At 45.1% G+C, this 16,282-nt stretch overlaps 1 protein-coding gene across 2 annotated transcripts in view; it reads right to left on the reverse strand.

The window, feature by feature from the left end:
- LOC138686926 (uncharacterized) overlaps positions 1–16,282 on the reverse strand; it is a 71,091-nt gene that overhangs the window by 21,175 nt on the left and 33,634 nt on the right. The window contains exons 1-3 of one of the 2 annotated variants that reach the window (XR_011326271.1): positions 11,103–11,177; positions 6,287–6,462; positions 5,065–5,206 (exon numbers count right to left, since the gene is read on the reverse strand). Coding sequence is in view for 1 of the 2 variants with exons in the window: in XM_069792997.1 (XP_069649098.1) it covers positions 5,065–5,183; positions 6,287–6,462 (295 nt within the window). In the remaining variant the exon portion in view is untranslated. Of the gene's footprint in view, positions 1–5,064; positions 5,207–6,286; positions 6,463–11,102; positions 11,178–16,282 lie in introns of those variants that run through there. The other variant, XM_069792997.1, reaches the window with a different exon arrangement.

Below are 16,282 nucleotides of genomic sequence, written 5' to 3' on the forward strand. Positions count from 1 at the left end.
CGGACACTGGAGTGAACACTGGTGGCCAGACAGCCAAGTGATCTCCTGTGTGCAGGGCAACCAAGGGCAGAAGGAAAGAAAAGGCACTGGGGGAAAAACGGATTTTTGTTATATTTTTGTTGTACTTGGGGGAAAAAAAAGAATTTGTCATCTGGCTAAGAAAGCTAAGTATGATGTATTCTACAGTTCCTACCTAACTCCATGAAACAGCTTATCTCGAGTGCTGTTGATACCTCAGATCTCTCTCATTTACTTGCTTTTGAAGCTTAAAGCCAAAAACCTACTTTGAGTTGGCTACATTTATTTGCCCTTTCCTTCCCTTGAAGCAAACATAACCAGTAAAATTCCCTGGCATATTTCTCTCCTTCCTGAAGTTTCTTTTCTCATTTGCCCTTCTCCATACAATCAGACCCCTTTTCACACATGAGCGAACCTAGAAAATCATTGCGGGAACCACGTGAATCAGTTCAGTGAACATCAGGTAATTGTGCCTTAGAGGCCTTTTTGAAGGTCAAATATTTCTGGGTAATTTTTCCAGCTACTTTCCTTGTTAAATGAGAGCCCACTGAAACCAGGAAAAGAACAAGGTGGCTTTGTAGAAGTCTCTAACTCACTGGCTCCGTGAATCCACCTGCCCCACATCCCTGCATGATTTCCTTCTACATTTTCTTTCCAAGATGCCCATCTTCACAAGTCACCTGCTTGTGCAAAATTTGTATTGCTCACTGTTGCCCTGAGAATGGCTGAGATTTTCAAATACACTTCTCAGCAGATTCTTACACTACTAAGTCACTTCCGAGCTTTTGGAAAAAAAGGCTTACTTTACGTTTGCACCACGGTATGAGAAACAATCAAAACAATCTGACACACAGAGGCAGACAGACACACACACAGACAAACAGGAGTGCTTGTGAACCTGGCCATCTGTGGTTGCTTTCTATGTGATTTTTCCTATGTTGAGCGTTATAGGTGAGTTCATACTGCAGCTTTTCCTTTCAGGCATTGTAAATTTGGGTATTACTGCTAACAAGTCAATAAAATTTGTGATAATAAATAAGAAACTGAAACATCAATTTAAATGAACTGACACAAGATGGTCACATAATCTGAACTGTCATACAAAACTAGACAAAGAACATCAAACAAAATTAAAGAAACTTTATGTTCTTCTTTAAAATGTGCAATTTCAACTAAAGAAGTAAATAAATTTGTTTTATACTAAGAATGGAAGCACAGAGGAACTTTTCCAGACAAAATTTCTATTTTAGGAGAGATTTTAATTTAATATACCGGACTTGTTTTCTGAAAAACAACTTGTAATCGAGAACAGAACAATGCCACTTAGGCTGTAAATTCATTAAAACAAAGGCTTTTTTAAATTGCAAAACCTAGCACAACAAGGCCCTGGTTTGTCCTCTTAGGAATGCAATACCAATAAATAACAATGCAGTGAGTTCCCAATCTTAAATTCTTTACTGTTGCTCCAGACACTACGAAGGTTATGCAGAGTTTGCACTGCACAGGATTCCTTTCCTGCACACAACTGTGAATGTGCACAAGTATTTCCAGACTCTGGACAACAATCATTGCACAGACCCAAATATGACGGCAGTCACAGTCAGATATGCATGTAGAGATGCACGTGAATGGGCAGGTATATGCTGAAATGTGCTCATTTTAACTAAGGAAAACATGAAAACTGACAAATATATTTCAGAAAGTAATTTTAATGTAATGCAAGGGCATTTACTGCTAAACCTCAGTACATCTACATAGGGGAGCACTTTGGCTGCTGCACGTCACCCGAGAAGAGCCGAACCCTGTGTGCTGCACCAGAAGCACTCGCTGAGAGCTGAGCTCCACTTTCCACTGCGCACTGGACCCTAGTTGGGCACAAATCCTTTTTCCCCTGCAGACTCCACCCCCGTGGGCACAAGCTCTGGGGAACGTGGGACCATCCACCCCATTGTCCCCGCTGCTCCTCCAGAAAGCAACAGGCGAGCCCCTCACCTCTCCTGTGTCTGCTGCCATGGGGGGTCCGCGTCCCCCTGGGGAGGAAAGCCTTGCCCCAGTCAGCCCCAGCGACTGCTTCCGACTCGCTGTCCCCAACGTGGTGGTCTGCTGCAGCCAGACAGTTAAGACTGTGTTTAAAATACACAAATGTCAGAAAAACTCCGTACCCCATTTAAAGATTTAGCTCAAACTCCTATGCCATTCTGCTCTGGAGAGGAAGGAGAGCTTTTGGAAGAATTAACGAAAAAGAATTTGCAAAATGTCCTTGCAAGCTAGTAAAGAAAAGGAAAGCAGTCACTGCCTTAGCACAGCACATCTGGATTAGGCCCAGGCTCTGGATTAGGCTGAGCGATGCTGGGCTCTTGGGGCTCTGGGAGCTGTTTCCCTCATTGATGGCTCGCACAAAAGCCCTTCTAAAGCTTTATCCTAAAGGAATGCAGTGTCCAGCAAGGACTGATAGGGATCGGGGTGATGAAGTCCCCACAGGCATGTGCTTCCAAGGAACAATGGCAGTTAACTGCATGCTGGGAAAAAGTCCCTCATCAGTACAGCAAGGGCAGAGCATGGCAAGGCGACAGATACTGTTGGCTTAGAGAGAGAAAAGGAAAGAGCAGATTGAAGGCTGGAAGAAATCTGCTCTTCAGTGGCAACGTGCTATTGCCCGAGAATTAAACTACTCATTTCACCATGTTTTCTTTGGGGATGCTGCTGAGGGACCTCTGAAGAACATTGACAGCTCTCCTGTGACGCTTCACCAGGCTTTCTGCGTACTTCAGATGACTAATGCTGGCTACATACCCATGTGGCTAAGTGCTGAACAAAAGTTACTTGTTGCCATCCGAACCTATTGTTGCTGCTCTTCATCGGTGCAGAGTCCTTAAGGCATCTTATCAGCTGTACTGGGCAAAGGAGTCATCTGCCACACCTGGGTTTATCCAGATCTGGATAAAACTCTTTGGTTTTCAGGGTATTCAGATGCTTGCCAGACCTATTTGTTGCTTTTGGGATAGCTGTCATAGGCAAAATGACTGGAAAAGTTCAAGGATAGCCTTTGGGGGCATGTACTAAATAAAAGCAAATCAAGATAAAGTGTAGCAGTGCACTGCTCCTTCCTCCTCTTGCCTATGGCCTTGGACTATTGAGATCTGTTCATTATTTCTAGAGCTTCCACGAAAAGTAACTTTTGCAAGCTGTCACTATTGCACAAGGATCTGCACCTCTACTGGGAAAACGCTGCACAAATCAAGATGATGAAAGTGACTCCTCTGTATTGAGCTCTTCTAGAGAACAGAAACTGCCTCAGGCTTTAGACGCTGTCGAAGACACAGGGACATGAAATTTGTCTGAGGTTCATCCAGCCCAACAGTGTCTCCAATAGCTGTCATTATCAGCTCCTCAGGGGAAGGCAGCCGAGGTACTTGGGGCTGACTGTATCACTTGAACCACGTTCTTGCAGACTATTTCAAAGATTTCCAGTAGAGGCATCAGACCTCAAAACCACTTCCAATATTCTGGAAAGTATTCGCTGTTCCCAACATTTTGCAGACCATAAAGGAACAGAATAATTACACAAATGCAGTTCCCAAGAGGTTGTTTGGTAAAAAAGCTTGACATTAATCAGTAGATCAATGGATTACCTCTGAAGCCTTTTAAAAGGCTCAGCTATATCTGCCAACTTCCATTTCTCAGCCATCAGCGTTGACTTACACAGTGAGATCCACACTGCAGTTAGCTGAGCAGTGCCAGTTTCACATTCTTCTAGAACTCTTGAGCTGAAAAATCCTAGTTCTGGAGGTTCGTTATTCAGCTTACTGATTTGCTGCTCCTTTGCTGACAGCTGAAGTGGAGACAGGTCCTCTTGCTCACCGGGTGAAGTGTGGTCCTCCTGAGAGGAGGTCCTTCTCAAGTGTCCCCACAGCAGGCGCAGACACTGGGATTTGTGGCATTTCGGAGCTGTGCCTCTCCCTGTGCTGCTTTTGCGCCACAGCCATCAGCTGGGCTGCTCAGCGGCACACACAGCTAAGCTGCTCCCTGGACATGTGCTGGTTACAGCAGTGAGCATCAGCTCAAAGACAATTTCTGAGAAACCCCATTTAAGACATTTAAGGAACATGACTTAATTAGGTAACTTTCATAGACACAAAAATTTGCATAATGCTACGGATACCAACATATGGTCGACCCAACTTGCCCCACGCAATAGTCACAGTAAGACATGCTGCTGCTGCACAAAACCTACCAGCCAGGAAGTTGTGCACTTTGCGTGGGCTGAGAAGATCCCTGGGTGCCAAAATAGATGGTGGATGAGCTAGAACTGCTGGGCTCCATAAAGGGGCTGCAGGTGAGAGAGCCTGAGACAGAATGAGATGCTTTCAGGGGGTTTTTGTCAACAGGTGGGTTCCAAGGAAAGGGACCGGGTGCTCCTGGGCTGGGGGCGTGTTGAAGATACTCAGCTGTTGGTAGTAGGAGGGCAGCTCAAGGAACGCTCACTAACCAGACCCTTCTCGTTTGTCATTGACATTGGGCTTGCCACACACTGCTGCAGCCAGCTTACCTTCTCCCCTCGCTTTTGCTGCCAGGCTCTGGCAGAAGCACAGGCAAAACGGATGTGTGCAGGCTGCACAGCATCTCTTGCAGCTGCAGGAAGAATCACCAGCCCTCTCCTGCAGTGAGTGGGATGGGAAAACCCTGGCTGAGCTAGGTTTGTGTGAGATGGAGCATCCCCTGAGTGACAGTAACACATGCTGCAGCGCACCTGCTAGCTGTGAATAGTGCCCTGATAGGTATGGCTACAAGCTATGGGCAGAAGAAATCACCCAGCCATGCACTGCATACTGCTCAGTGTCACTCACAGCATTATCCTGCACTTGTACCATTCCACAGAAATACATGTTCTTTAAGAAATAAGAAAAAGCTTGTTAATTCTAATTATTTCTAATATTCTAACTGTCCATCACATGCACACACCCACAGTTTTTTCCACTGAAGTGCAAACACAACATCTTTTAATCAGTCCTTTCTGCATGGTTAAAAAACTGCTGTTTGACATACCGTACTCTCTTCCCTTCACGACTGCTTTGACTTCTTGATGCAAGTCAACATCCATTCCAATGGCATTTATCTTGTAGTTGTGTTTGGAATGAAATATTTCATAACATACACATGGAGATCTAATTTGAGTAAATATGAAATTCTATAATTAGAAAAAAACACAGACCAAACCATTTCAGTATTCTCAGACTACAAACTTGTTCTTTGTCCCCATTAATAGCAGTCTAAAACTATAAAATATATGGTATAACATCTGCAATGTTTATATAACATATATATAGCATTTGTTAAAGACATACTGTCCTTTGAAATCAGCTACATTTAATAACTTCTGGTTACTGTGTGCATTTGCAAACTGTAGTAAATCATAAGATTTGAAGAATGCTGGGAATAAAACAACATCTGTGAGTATCGGTGCAACCTATAAGATCATGGCATCTAGACACTGGATCTCAGCTTGTATCCCTCCCTCCCACAAAATATATTTATTTTGTACATTACTTAGCGGTTTGGGGTTGAAACGCAGCCCAAGCTGGAAGAGGCCCGGTGGCATCTCTCCCAGGCTGTATGGGAGACAAACAAGCACCCTTGGGGCAACCCAGGGGCTGGGATGGTTTTGGCAGGCAGGACAGGAGTCTGTATTTAGCAGGGATGGACCTCTCCCTTTCCTTCTCCCTCTAATGACAACCCTGAACTGGCACTGTCTGGCAAGCATGTGTTCCCTGTATAAGTATGATATCTTTAATGAATGATACGTTGATTTCTTCTGCTGGGGTAGATGCCAGGAGTTCTTTTTAATATCGGTAATGTTTCATTCATGATTTCAGCTGCTCCTTCATGGAAGGAGCACAAAGGAACAGGCTGCCTGAAGACAGAGGGCTCCTGCGGGGAGAGCAGCAGCAGACCCCCCAGAATTACTGCTGACCAGAGAACCTGGCTCAGAGTCGAAAGAGAGAGTATTAATTAGGATTAAAGGGAAGTAACTGGCTTAGTATAATATGACAGCTGTGCCAAAGCGAATGCCACGTTTTCTAGCTGCAATCCTTACTGTCAGATCTCTGTGTTATATTTTGGGTATTGGCCAAATCATGCTGGCTGCAGAATATTCTCCGTTACTGTAAGTCACTGGAGAGGGGCAGAATTGTCTATATTTAGGCCACCAAGTCCCCCATGTTAATCTTTATTCCTTCTTTGTTTTTAGTACTCCGCTTTCTATTTTTACCTTGCATATTCTGCAGCAGGTCTGGATGCTTGAAGAAGGCAGGCCGTCCTTTCCCCAGAAGAATTAATGGCCATGCCTGAAGTTTGTTTTCCATTTATTTCTTTCTTCCTTTCTTCATGTGTGGGTTTTCTTATAATGCAGACTATAAAAAATACTCCAACCAGAAAACAGCAGACCTGAAACAGAAAGCAAATGATAAATCAAATAGCAGTAGCAGAAAAGAAGGCAGGGGTAACATTTGTAGTGCAATTTTGCCTAGAATTTCAGTCACATCTGTGCTTGTTTAAGATTATGAAAGTACATTTGAAAAAGAAAACAAAGGATTTGTGGATGACAGATGCAAATCATAACAGCACAGTTGCCAGACTAAGACAGGAGCAATACTTGCTGCATACCTCTGTCCTTCATCAGCCAGGTTCTCAGCCGTATTCACAGTCAATGGTACCACATTCAGCCAGGAAAACAGCTCACTCAGTAAAAACGGTGGTAAAACTTGGCACCGCATAAATAAGACCGTCATATACTTCTCATTGTAAGCCAATATTATTTCTGAACATCTGATCTCTACATTATTTGAAACATGGGCTAATGGGAAAATTGGCATTTTCCAATAATATGACCTTCAAAAGCAGTTGTTTGTATTATTCATCAATCTGAACAAAAGTCCACAGGACCACCTCGAGGTGCTTTCCTTCTGACAGGACTGAGCCTGGCTGGCTGGCTCCTCCTTGAAATGATGAAGCAGCTTAGGTGCAGTTGGGGATGGGATCGTGGCTGCTGCAGAGCACGAGGTGCTTCGCTCCGGCTCTGCATGTTGCTGCTGGACCACTCCTGCCCTGGGCCTGACCATTCACCCTGCCTCCTCCAGTTCTCCTCAGAAGGAACCTGATCTGGGCAGAACATTTTTCATTTCCTCCAGCTCTCCTAGTTTGTGAACTCAAACACAGCAGTGACATGCATGCTGCTCTCCCCTGCCACCCTTGTGAGCCAGGAGGATTCCCTTCTGTGTGTCCTGATCCCTTTCTGCTTTCCACTGGGAAAGGGAGAGTAAGAGAAAGAGGTGAATTCAGAGGAAGAACAGCTGTAAGAGTGGTGCTGGAGCCATGTCCTCTCCCAGACAGCACAGGGGTCTGGATTGTTCCCCCACCTTCCCTAGCGCTGTGCTGGGATGCTCCTCCAACAGCATCTTGTGGGCAGGTTTGCACTGAAGACCTGGAGCAGGCAGCTGCTGCCCAGGGGGAGCTGTCTGCCCTGCAGGGACATCCAGTATGGAGTGGTATTTTGTATACTATCTTCCCTCACCATCTCTTGTCTTCCCAGCTGTTGCTGCTGGATGCACACTGCAGGAAAGGAAAGCCAGCAGAGCACTGCGGAGGGAAAATGCCTAGGAGATTCAGGCCTTGCCAGCTGTGATCAGTAGTTGCAGAGCCCTTTCCCTACAGGACACACTTTGGAGCAAACTTTGCGTGGTTTCAAGTAATACAGATCAAAGTGGTATTCCCCACTAAAGAGGAATCCACTAGCCAACAGTGATGCTTTCCTCAAAGCAGGACAGGTATGAAGAGGAGCATAGACAAGGAGAAGGGAGGAGAAGGGAAGAAGTATCTTTGGAAAAAAGCTCCAGGGCTGCTGGTGATATGAAATGCACAACCTCAAACCTGGTCAGTGCACAAATAAACAGCACTCTGGAAAGACAAAAAAAAAAAAAAAGGGGTGGGGGGGAAGAGAGAAAAGGTTAAGAACCATCTCCGAGCAGTGGTGGAGCCACCCTACCCCTACCAGTAAGTGCCAGCAGCAGCAGGTAGGTAACTCATGTTCTCATCCATCTCAATAGACAAGAAATGAAAAAAAAGAGATCAGAAAAAAATAAGGGAACAAGGCATTTTCCTGGGAGCAAGGAGCAGCAGTATAGCAGGCTTAAGACTACAGCACAGAGAATTTCTCTTTCCTTGCAAAGGTGTTTGCAGGTCCTGAATGTTTTTAACTCCCAGGAGGTTTGCTGGTTGTTGGTGCTCACAGCATGACAGCAACAACAGGTCAATTTGTGCTCCTTGTTCGTGGTCATTAACTCAACCCTTTACAAAAGTTCTCCTGTATAAGATCCAGCAGGGTGCTGTGGGTGTAAGCTCTTCCTTCTCAGCGCTGAAGGGACGTGGGTCCTCCCTGCCTGGCTGTGTCTATAGATAGATTTAGATCAACCTCTGTCATCTGCCTGCACAAGTCACGCATTCCCTCTGAGGATTTATTTAGACACCTGGCACTCCCTCCAGACAGAAGTGAATTACTGCACAGGGCACGCACAGTGGGACAGAAGTAGCGGACACCGAGATGCCTGTGTCCTTTTCAGCCGCCTCGCTCCCTGAGCTTCAGCCGAGAGCGTAGGTGCCTTGACTTGACTCTGGGCTGAGCAGATCGCCGTAGGGACGTGCAGAGTGGCTCCAGTGCCCATCAGTAACCAGACAAAACAAGGCAGTGAGGAGAGGTAGTGACATGCAGGACGGAAGGAGGATAGTACAGGGAGGGTGGGGAGAGAAATTATTTCAGAGCTGGAGCTAATTTTGTAGAATCTGGCTGTTAAACAAAGAACTGCAGTGTTTTTAAAATTCTGCTTATTGAATTAAGTCACCCTCCTGCCAACTGGATTACTTCAGCTGGCTGAACAATATGACACCTCTTTTCTAAAAAGAATTTGCTAACATGACCAACTCAGTATGACGGCATACCTAACCATCCCCTTTGCTGCGCTCTCGGGGAAAACCAGGCACTACAGCTGAAAACAAAACCCTTTTATGGGAAACTACTATAAAATTCAGAAAAGACTTGAAATAGAAATTAAAAGAAAACTCAAATAATTTCTATTTTGAAGCCTAATAGAATAATTGATTGGAACTTAAGAGTCTAGCACTTTTTATACATTTGCATTAATGTACAAAATGTGTACTCTTTTGCATTAAAATTTAAAAAGAAGAAATAATTTTATTATTACATATTAACAGGTGCTTTTGGAGCATGAGGTTTCTCCTTGGCTTCTGAGAACGTTGTTTATAGAAACACTCAGAATCAGGCTCTGAAGTCAGGTAAGTAGCCTCCCTTCGCCCTCTGTGTTAGCGAGTATTGTGCTGCCAGCATGGCTGGATGTTCGTGTTGTTATTTGTATAGCAGCAGCACTCACAGGGCTGAACTGGGATCAGGTCTTTATGGTGCTGGCTGTGATTTTTGTACCCTCAGAGGCAGTCCTTGACCCAAACAAGTCTGCTTAGAAGGGAAGTTTGTGTTTTATATAAGGGAGCAGATGCAGAAAGATTATCCGTGCTACCTAAGCGAGATTGCTGGAAAGCTTTTTTTGGATGCCAAAGCAGTGGATTAACCTGAAGATACATGTCTGCTAAAAGGAAACAGATAGCTACTAAACTTCACCTTTTCTTAACTTCTTTACTGTTACAGTTTAACTACTGTGCAGTCTGAACACCTGATATAAGTCATTCTCTCGCAAAAATCCCCTGCATACACGCTTCAGCTCTCCTTATAGCCTAGAGTTGTGACAGTGGGACAAATGCAAACACACCGAGTTTTGGAAAGTTATGGGCACCCTCTGGCTTCTTCTATGGTATCTCCAAGACATCGTGAATTCTTTACCTCCAAGACAGCTCTATCAGTCTCTGAGGGCCTTTTCATTCCTCTGAAAGCCAGTCCTGCCTTCTTGCCCACTGCTTTCTTGCTCAGAAATAAAAGCAGGTGGTTTACCCCCAGCTGATACTTTAAGTGTTAAAATACTTGGATGTCACAGGACAGTATTAAAACCAAACCAATATAGCTAGAAAGCGCTGGAACCCTTTGGGACAGATATCCCAACAGCATTTTTTGGGATGCCATCTGTGTGAGAGGTCGCTCTTCTGGAGCATTCTTTGGCGACTTTTTTTGTATCTCAGATTCATTGATGGAAATCATCAAAACTTCATTAGATCAAACCATAATATCTTGCTCTGCTCACAGACAGACAGATCATAGCCTTTGGCCACAAGTTGTACCAGTCATTGGTTCTTAAACTAAAACTAACTATTCAATTGGCATAAAGACTAGCACAGACATATTTAGAGGAGGTCATCATTTTAGCTTAAAGTTATTCTCAGTGAGCATAATCTAATACTCCTGAGACAGCTCCATATTAACTCAGGGCAAGATTTGACGGGGATTTTGAACCAGCTTACTGAAATCAATTTACAAAACATGTCTTTAGTTAAACCAGTTCAACTTTGCACAGTTCTTTAAATAACAATCATTTTTATGGCTAGTGTTGATCTGAAAATAGGCCTGGTGCCATGCAGCATGCTTTACTTGCCCCTTTTCTTTCTGACGTTTGCTCAAAGTGTGAGATGGAGCAACAGAGACGCTGTCCTTAACTTCCTTTCACTCCTGGAAAGCTGGATCCCTGAATTCCCCCCAGACACCACTTTGGTTGCTTGCCTCAGGCACAAAGGAAAGCAGAGCTAAGAACAGAGTCCTCCTGTATGGCTGGCCCAAGGACCTGCAGAATCCACCATATGAGCAGCTGAGTGGAGAGAGCAGAGAGGCTTTGGGGACCCTGCGGCTCCGTGGTTCCCGTGCTCCCGTGCTGCCAGCCCTTTGTGACCCTGCAGCTGTCACCCTTCTCCTGGAGATGGGGACCCTTCCCAGGAACTGCCCCAGTCCTCCAGGGCCGATGGCACCTTTCCCCCGTTTCCTGCGCAGAGGATGAGCCATGCCTTTCAGCAGCACGCAGTGCATTGGGACAGCAGCTCTACCACCAGCTGTTTGTTCAAAGGCCACTCACACTCACTGGCTTCAACGTGTTAGGGAGCAGGCCATGCGTGAGGACACCAGTCCTTGGGCTCCTGCAGTGTCTAAGACACCAGCCACATTTGGTCGCCACTTCAGGAGGAGATGCAGGCATCCTCTCACTTGTGCTGCAGCTTTAATGCAAAGGAAACCCAGGTATAGAGTCACGCCAGCAAGACTAAGGGGCCCACGCATAGCACATGCGTGCGGCCAAAGGCTACGCCAACACTGCGGCAAACACTGGAGTGTTGGGGAGTCCGGCTGGAAAATGCCTTAACGTCATCCTCCTGCACCATGAAACCTGGAGCCTTTGGCTGTCGGCTCATTACCCATTGTAACGTGCTGGTCACAGGGTACACCAGTGAGCTGCGCACCTTCTTTAATACCGTAATTTGAACATATCTGCTTTTTCACTTCATACAGACAACTGTTGTTTCAGTGTCCCCTCAGGACATTATGTTCTCCAGAGAAAGGCCCAGGGACAAAGAGCATCTTTTGAAGGCTTTCATTACTTCTGTGCCATATTTCTCATATCTGATAAGCCTATCTGTGAAATTCCAAGAAAGCCAAGAGGCTATCTCCTCTTACACAAATAACTTAGGCTAACGTTACTTTGATACAAACCTTCTGTGATACATTTCTGTAAGAAAAGAACTAAAGTACTACCCTTGAGGAAATGGTAGCATAATGTTTCACATCTGTCTGATTTTGACTCTAATGAAGACTATTTTTTGTACCACCTCTGCCCTTATATCATTACAGCATGTTTTTCCTTTCAGTAAGCAGTCATAATTCTATTTACTAGTTACTGCAGTTACCGCTTCGAATGCATTTCTCTTTGGAATCAGCAAAACACCAAGGATATTCTGTGTGAAAGAAATGTTTATGTGATTTTGCCAAACAGTACAAAAGGCATTTTGTGGATTTTTGGATTTGCCTAAGATTTCTTGATAATACTCCAGAGTATACGAGAAATTAACAACTGTGCCTTGGAAACTGTACTAGCCCTTGCAGGCTGGACCCTAGGTCAAGGCCCGTAGCCTTAGGCTGTCAGTCAGCACCACACTGACCCTGTACTGAACCATATTCCCACTGCCACAGAACATTAATTCTGACTTATCCATGAGAATGAACAATTTTCCAATGACAGAACGGACTGAAATTGGTGATCTTGGACACACAGGCTCTAACTAGGTGAGAGTCGAGTCCTGTTAAGTCTTGCAAGCATGAATGAAAGAAGCAGCCATTCTTCCTACGTATGAAAGGCCCATAATGGAGGCTGTGACCAAACAGGCTGGCTTGGTCTACAGTGTTTGCAGTCAGTACCAAAAAGGCTCCTGCAAGAGCAGATCTCGTCCGCCGCACCATGGACCTCCCAGCGGGGCTGGGCCACACCTTCGGCCTCTTACATGCTTTTTTCCACAGGCAAGAGTCAATCCAGTGCATCAACCCGGTGTGGAAGGGACCCGAGCACATGGTCTCTCTAGGCTCATGCCCTGGGGCAGCTTTGCCTCTGGGGCTCACAGGCATGTGTAACTGAGCCTGGCGTGTCAGAGCATCACTGCTGCACCTGCAGCCACTGACCTCACACGCAGTCTGCTGGCAGGACGCTGCACGCTGCGCTGGTGGCTGCGCCAGGGACAGCCTTTGCAGGGCTGTGTAGCATAGAGTAGAACCAGTGACAGGTTTCTTTGTCTATTGCATTTGCTAGACTTATTTCACTGGCTGTTGTGGTCCTTACCCTTTTTTTTTAACATGCAGATGGAACTGCACGTTAAAGGGCAAAAGAGAAAAAACTCTATGGCGTTGCCAGAAAATATCTATACTTTTCTACAAAACATGTATTAGACCAGTCTAGGCTAAGCTTATCATAAGTCTTAGATCTCTGCATGTTGCTCATTCCAATGCAGAACCTAGGGCTAACCACCGTAGAGAGAGAAATAGCTGAGGACACAAAACACAAGAAGAATTTTAAGCATTCACCACTAAAATACAGTATATATTAAAAATCCTGTCAGTGTTTACTGCTAAAGTCAAGAGCATCCCTGGATTTAGGCTTTGTTCTATATTTCATGCTGAGTTCAACAATAAATATTCAATCACAAAAACTTAGTTTGAAAGTTCAGAAATTCTTAAGGCCCCTCAAAAAGAGTTTAAAATGACTCCCTAAAGCAAAGAGCCTTTCACAACATTTAGAACGCATTGAGGTTATTATTGCAAATCATGGACTCACAGCGTAACTGCAAAGCCTGTTGCACAGAGTACTGCCTTTTAAGAAGTGGTTTAGGAAAGAATGAATCCATTAAGAAACCGAGGTCGAGGGTTTGATGTGGAGCCATCCCTGGCTATTCTCACCCACTGCGGGCCAAGCCCAGCACAGACCAAGTTTTAGCGCACGGGAGCCACAGCTTCTCTGGCTCCTGGCAGGACTTCACCATCAAAAAGACGCAGGGCTCAGACTCACCCAGAAAGACTTTATGCGGCAACATCCAGGAGGACTAGAAACCGCTCCAGCTGTGGGGATGGCTGGTCTGCTTCTGAAGCGCTTCCCAAACCCCTGTTTACAGCTCGGCTGCAATCACCCCCCATAAACCCCAGACGGGGGAAATGGTTGAGTTCAGCAGTTCATGCAGTACTGTCGTCATCAGCTCTGCTCATTAATTAGCGCTCCCAACCCCGAGAACGCAGTTGTGCTTTACTTCCAGGTGGGCCACAGACAGCGGGCACCACTGCAGGTGGGATCCGGGCACTGCTGCGGGTGGGATCCGGGCACCGTGGCTGGCTCTGCTCTCTGGGACCCTGCAAGGGCAGGCACAGCCCTCCAGGACAGGTCTCTCTGTGTAGGCGAAAAGCCTTTCACAAAGGGATCATTCACAAATTGGCCTTGTCTCCTGTTTCGCTTATTTATAAACCAGAACAAAAGTCTGAAATGCTGGGGAACAGGTGAAGGAACAAGTTTGGGGTTTTTTTCCCCTTGTTTAAGAAGTATTTAAGGAATGTTAAGTCTGCCTTGATTTGCTGGAGGTCTCTTGGGGCCTGCAAGGATGTTAACTTGTCCCATCACTTCCTCAGTAATTGTACAGACTTTCAGGACCAGAATTTCTCATCTAGAACACAAAACAGCAAAACCCCACACTTTCCTGCAGTAGTTAAATCTGTTCTTCTTTATTTATCAATGCAATATCCCTCAGAATCAAAAAGCCTAACTCCTTCCTCCCCTCCCTGCAAAGTTCATGCGACACCAGTGAATGCTCACGACCAGTGACTTGGCCTGGCAGCTGCATCACTAACCACCCGCATCGCTGACCACCCTCCAAGGGGCCCAGTGAAGCCAGCCCTGAAGGGTTGGAAAGTGAGTCTTTCAGATACGTTGTCTGTCAGAAAGATGAGTAAATCTGCCTCACAGGTTTGCAAAACCCCTGAAAATGCAAGTGCAGGTTGCCAACTGAAGACAGAAGATATGAAACACATTAAACTATTCAAAATGAGGAATAAAATAAATGTATTCCAATAAGGAATACTTGCATTTAAAAAAATTGATACATATATTAACAGTCTGAAAGGCTGTCTCTCCAGAATGTACTGCTTCTAACTTGTTGGCTGGTGTAACCACTAACACCTGAGACAGCAAACAACAGCTAATCCTTACACTGTTTAGTGCTAATGACTGAACCAAGATAACTGGAGTCCCTGGCAAGCTTCCCATTTAATTCAATTAACTCCAACCAGGCCTGTGGTGATTGCACCAGTCAGCATAAGAGAAAGCCAGAAACCAGATCCCTGGATTCAGATGTTAAAACCCAAGGAAGTCTGCACCATAACTTTTTGGTACAGTTACCAGCAGTCTACCCTGCTGTTACTGAGCAACCCAGCATCCTCAACAGTTTCTACAAAATAGTGTGGAAAAACATAACTTTTTTCTGAAAATGCTCATCTTTTTGCTGAGAAAATGGAAGCAACTTATTTATTCTGAAACACTCTGTTATGTGTCAGTTTAAGCAAACATTACACTGCACCTCCTGACTCGTACACTGTGTTAGAGCTGCAGAGCCTCCAGGAAGATCATGTTTCCCCTAATGCAATGCAGATGTCTTGATGGCCAATCTGCTCAAGCACCCTGGGAGCTGCTGACCTCTCCCTGGGGACCCTGACACTTGGGGAGATTTAGGTTCCTGGGGTATTAACTGAAAAATGCAGCTTAACAGGGAAAAGACTTCAAGTGGAAATTGACTTTGAAGTCAGTTCAACAGACTGAACACTATTGAGTCTGGGAATGTCAAAATGTTTCACTTAAATAAAAAAGACATTCCTGACTCTTGTTTGGAGTTTTATTCCCACAAAAAATAAAAATAAAGAAATTTTCTTTGTTTTTGAGATGAAAACAAACGGAATATATATAAATTTCTCATCAGACAGATACTTGATTTCATTCATCTCTAATTTCATTTCAAGGTAATTTCTTTAGAACACAAACAACAGAAAATCTAAACAGTGTCCAACATACAGTCACAGAACTGCACAGGTATAATACCAGGCCTCCCCTCCCCAAACTCACAAACCATCTGATTCGGCTAACACCATTAGCTGCTTTTTGCAAACAACTGTGAGAGGAGGAGGAAGTCTGCTGCTGCTGCCGCTATTTGTACAGATGTGGCTCTCTAGCACATTTGGGTAGCAGTGCCAGAACCAGAATAACTTGAGACCAAATCTGAGGAACGTGAGAATCCAACAACATTGGTGCAGACCTTTGCGAACCTCTGCAAACCCTGTCAGAAAGCTATTCAGCTGGTGGGATGACTTGACTGGTGGGACATTCTTGACTGTGGTGTGTGACTGGAGGATGCCTTGTGCTGCACACGGACTTCTGTTACAATAGGCTGATCTACACACAAGAAAGGAAATTAGCAGCCCTGTGGATCTGAACGACGCAAGAAAATACAGACGCTTGCCTACAGTAAGCAAGTTACCTTCTTAACACCCGGCTAGCACGAATCGAGTTCACAGTGCAGCTGTATTAGAAAAAAAAAGTCCTGTTAATACAGACAGTCCCAATGATGGATAGTGAACCCACCAGGTCACTTCCAACATGCAGTATATTTAGCAAGCTGAGGCTGTGGGGCACGGCATACCATCGTTCTGCAGATGGAAAATCCTGCCCTTGGCGGGGCTCATCAGGTTACG

The sequence above is a fragment of the Haliaeetus albicilla genome, chromosome 9, assembly GCF_947461875.1.
Source record: "Haliaeetus albicilla chromosome 9, bHalAlb1.1, whole genome shotgun sequence".
NCBI classification, from domain to species: domain Eukaryota; kingdom Metazoa; phylum Chordata; class Aves; order Accipitriformes; family Accipitridae; genus Haliaeetus; species Haliaeetus albicilla.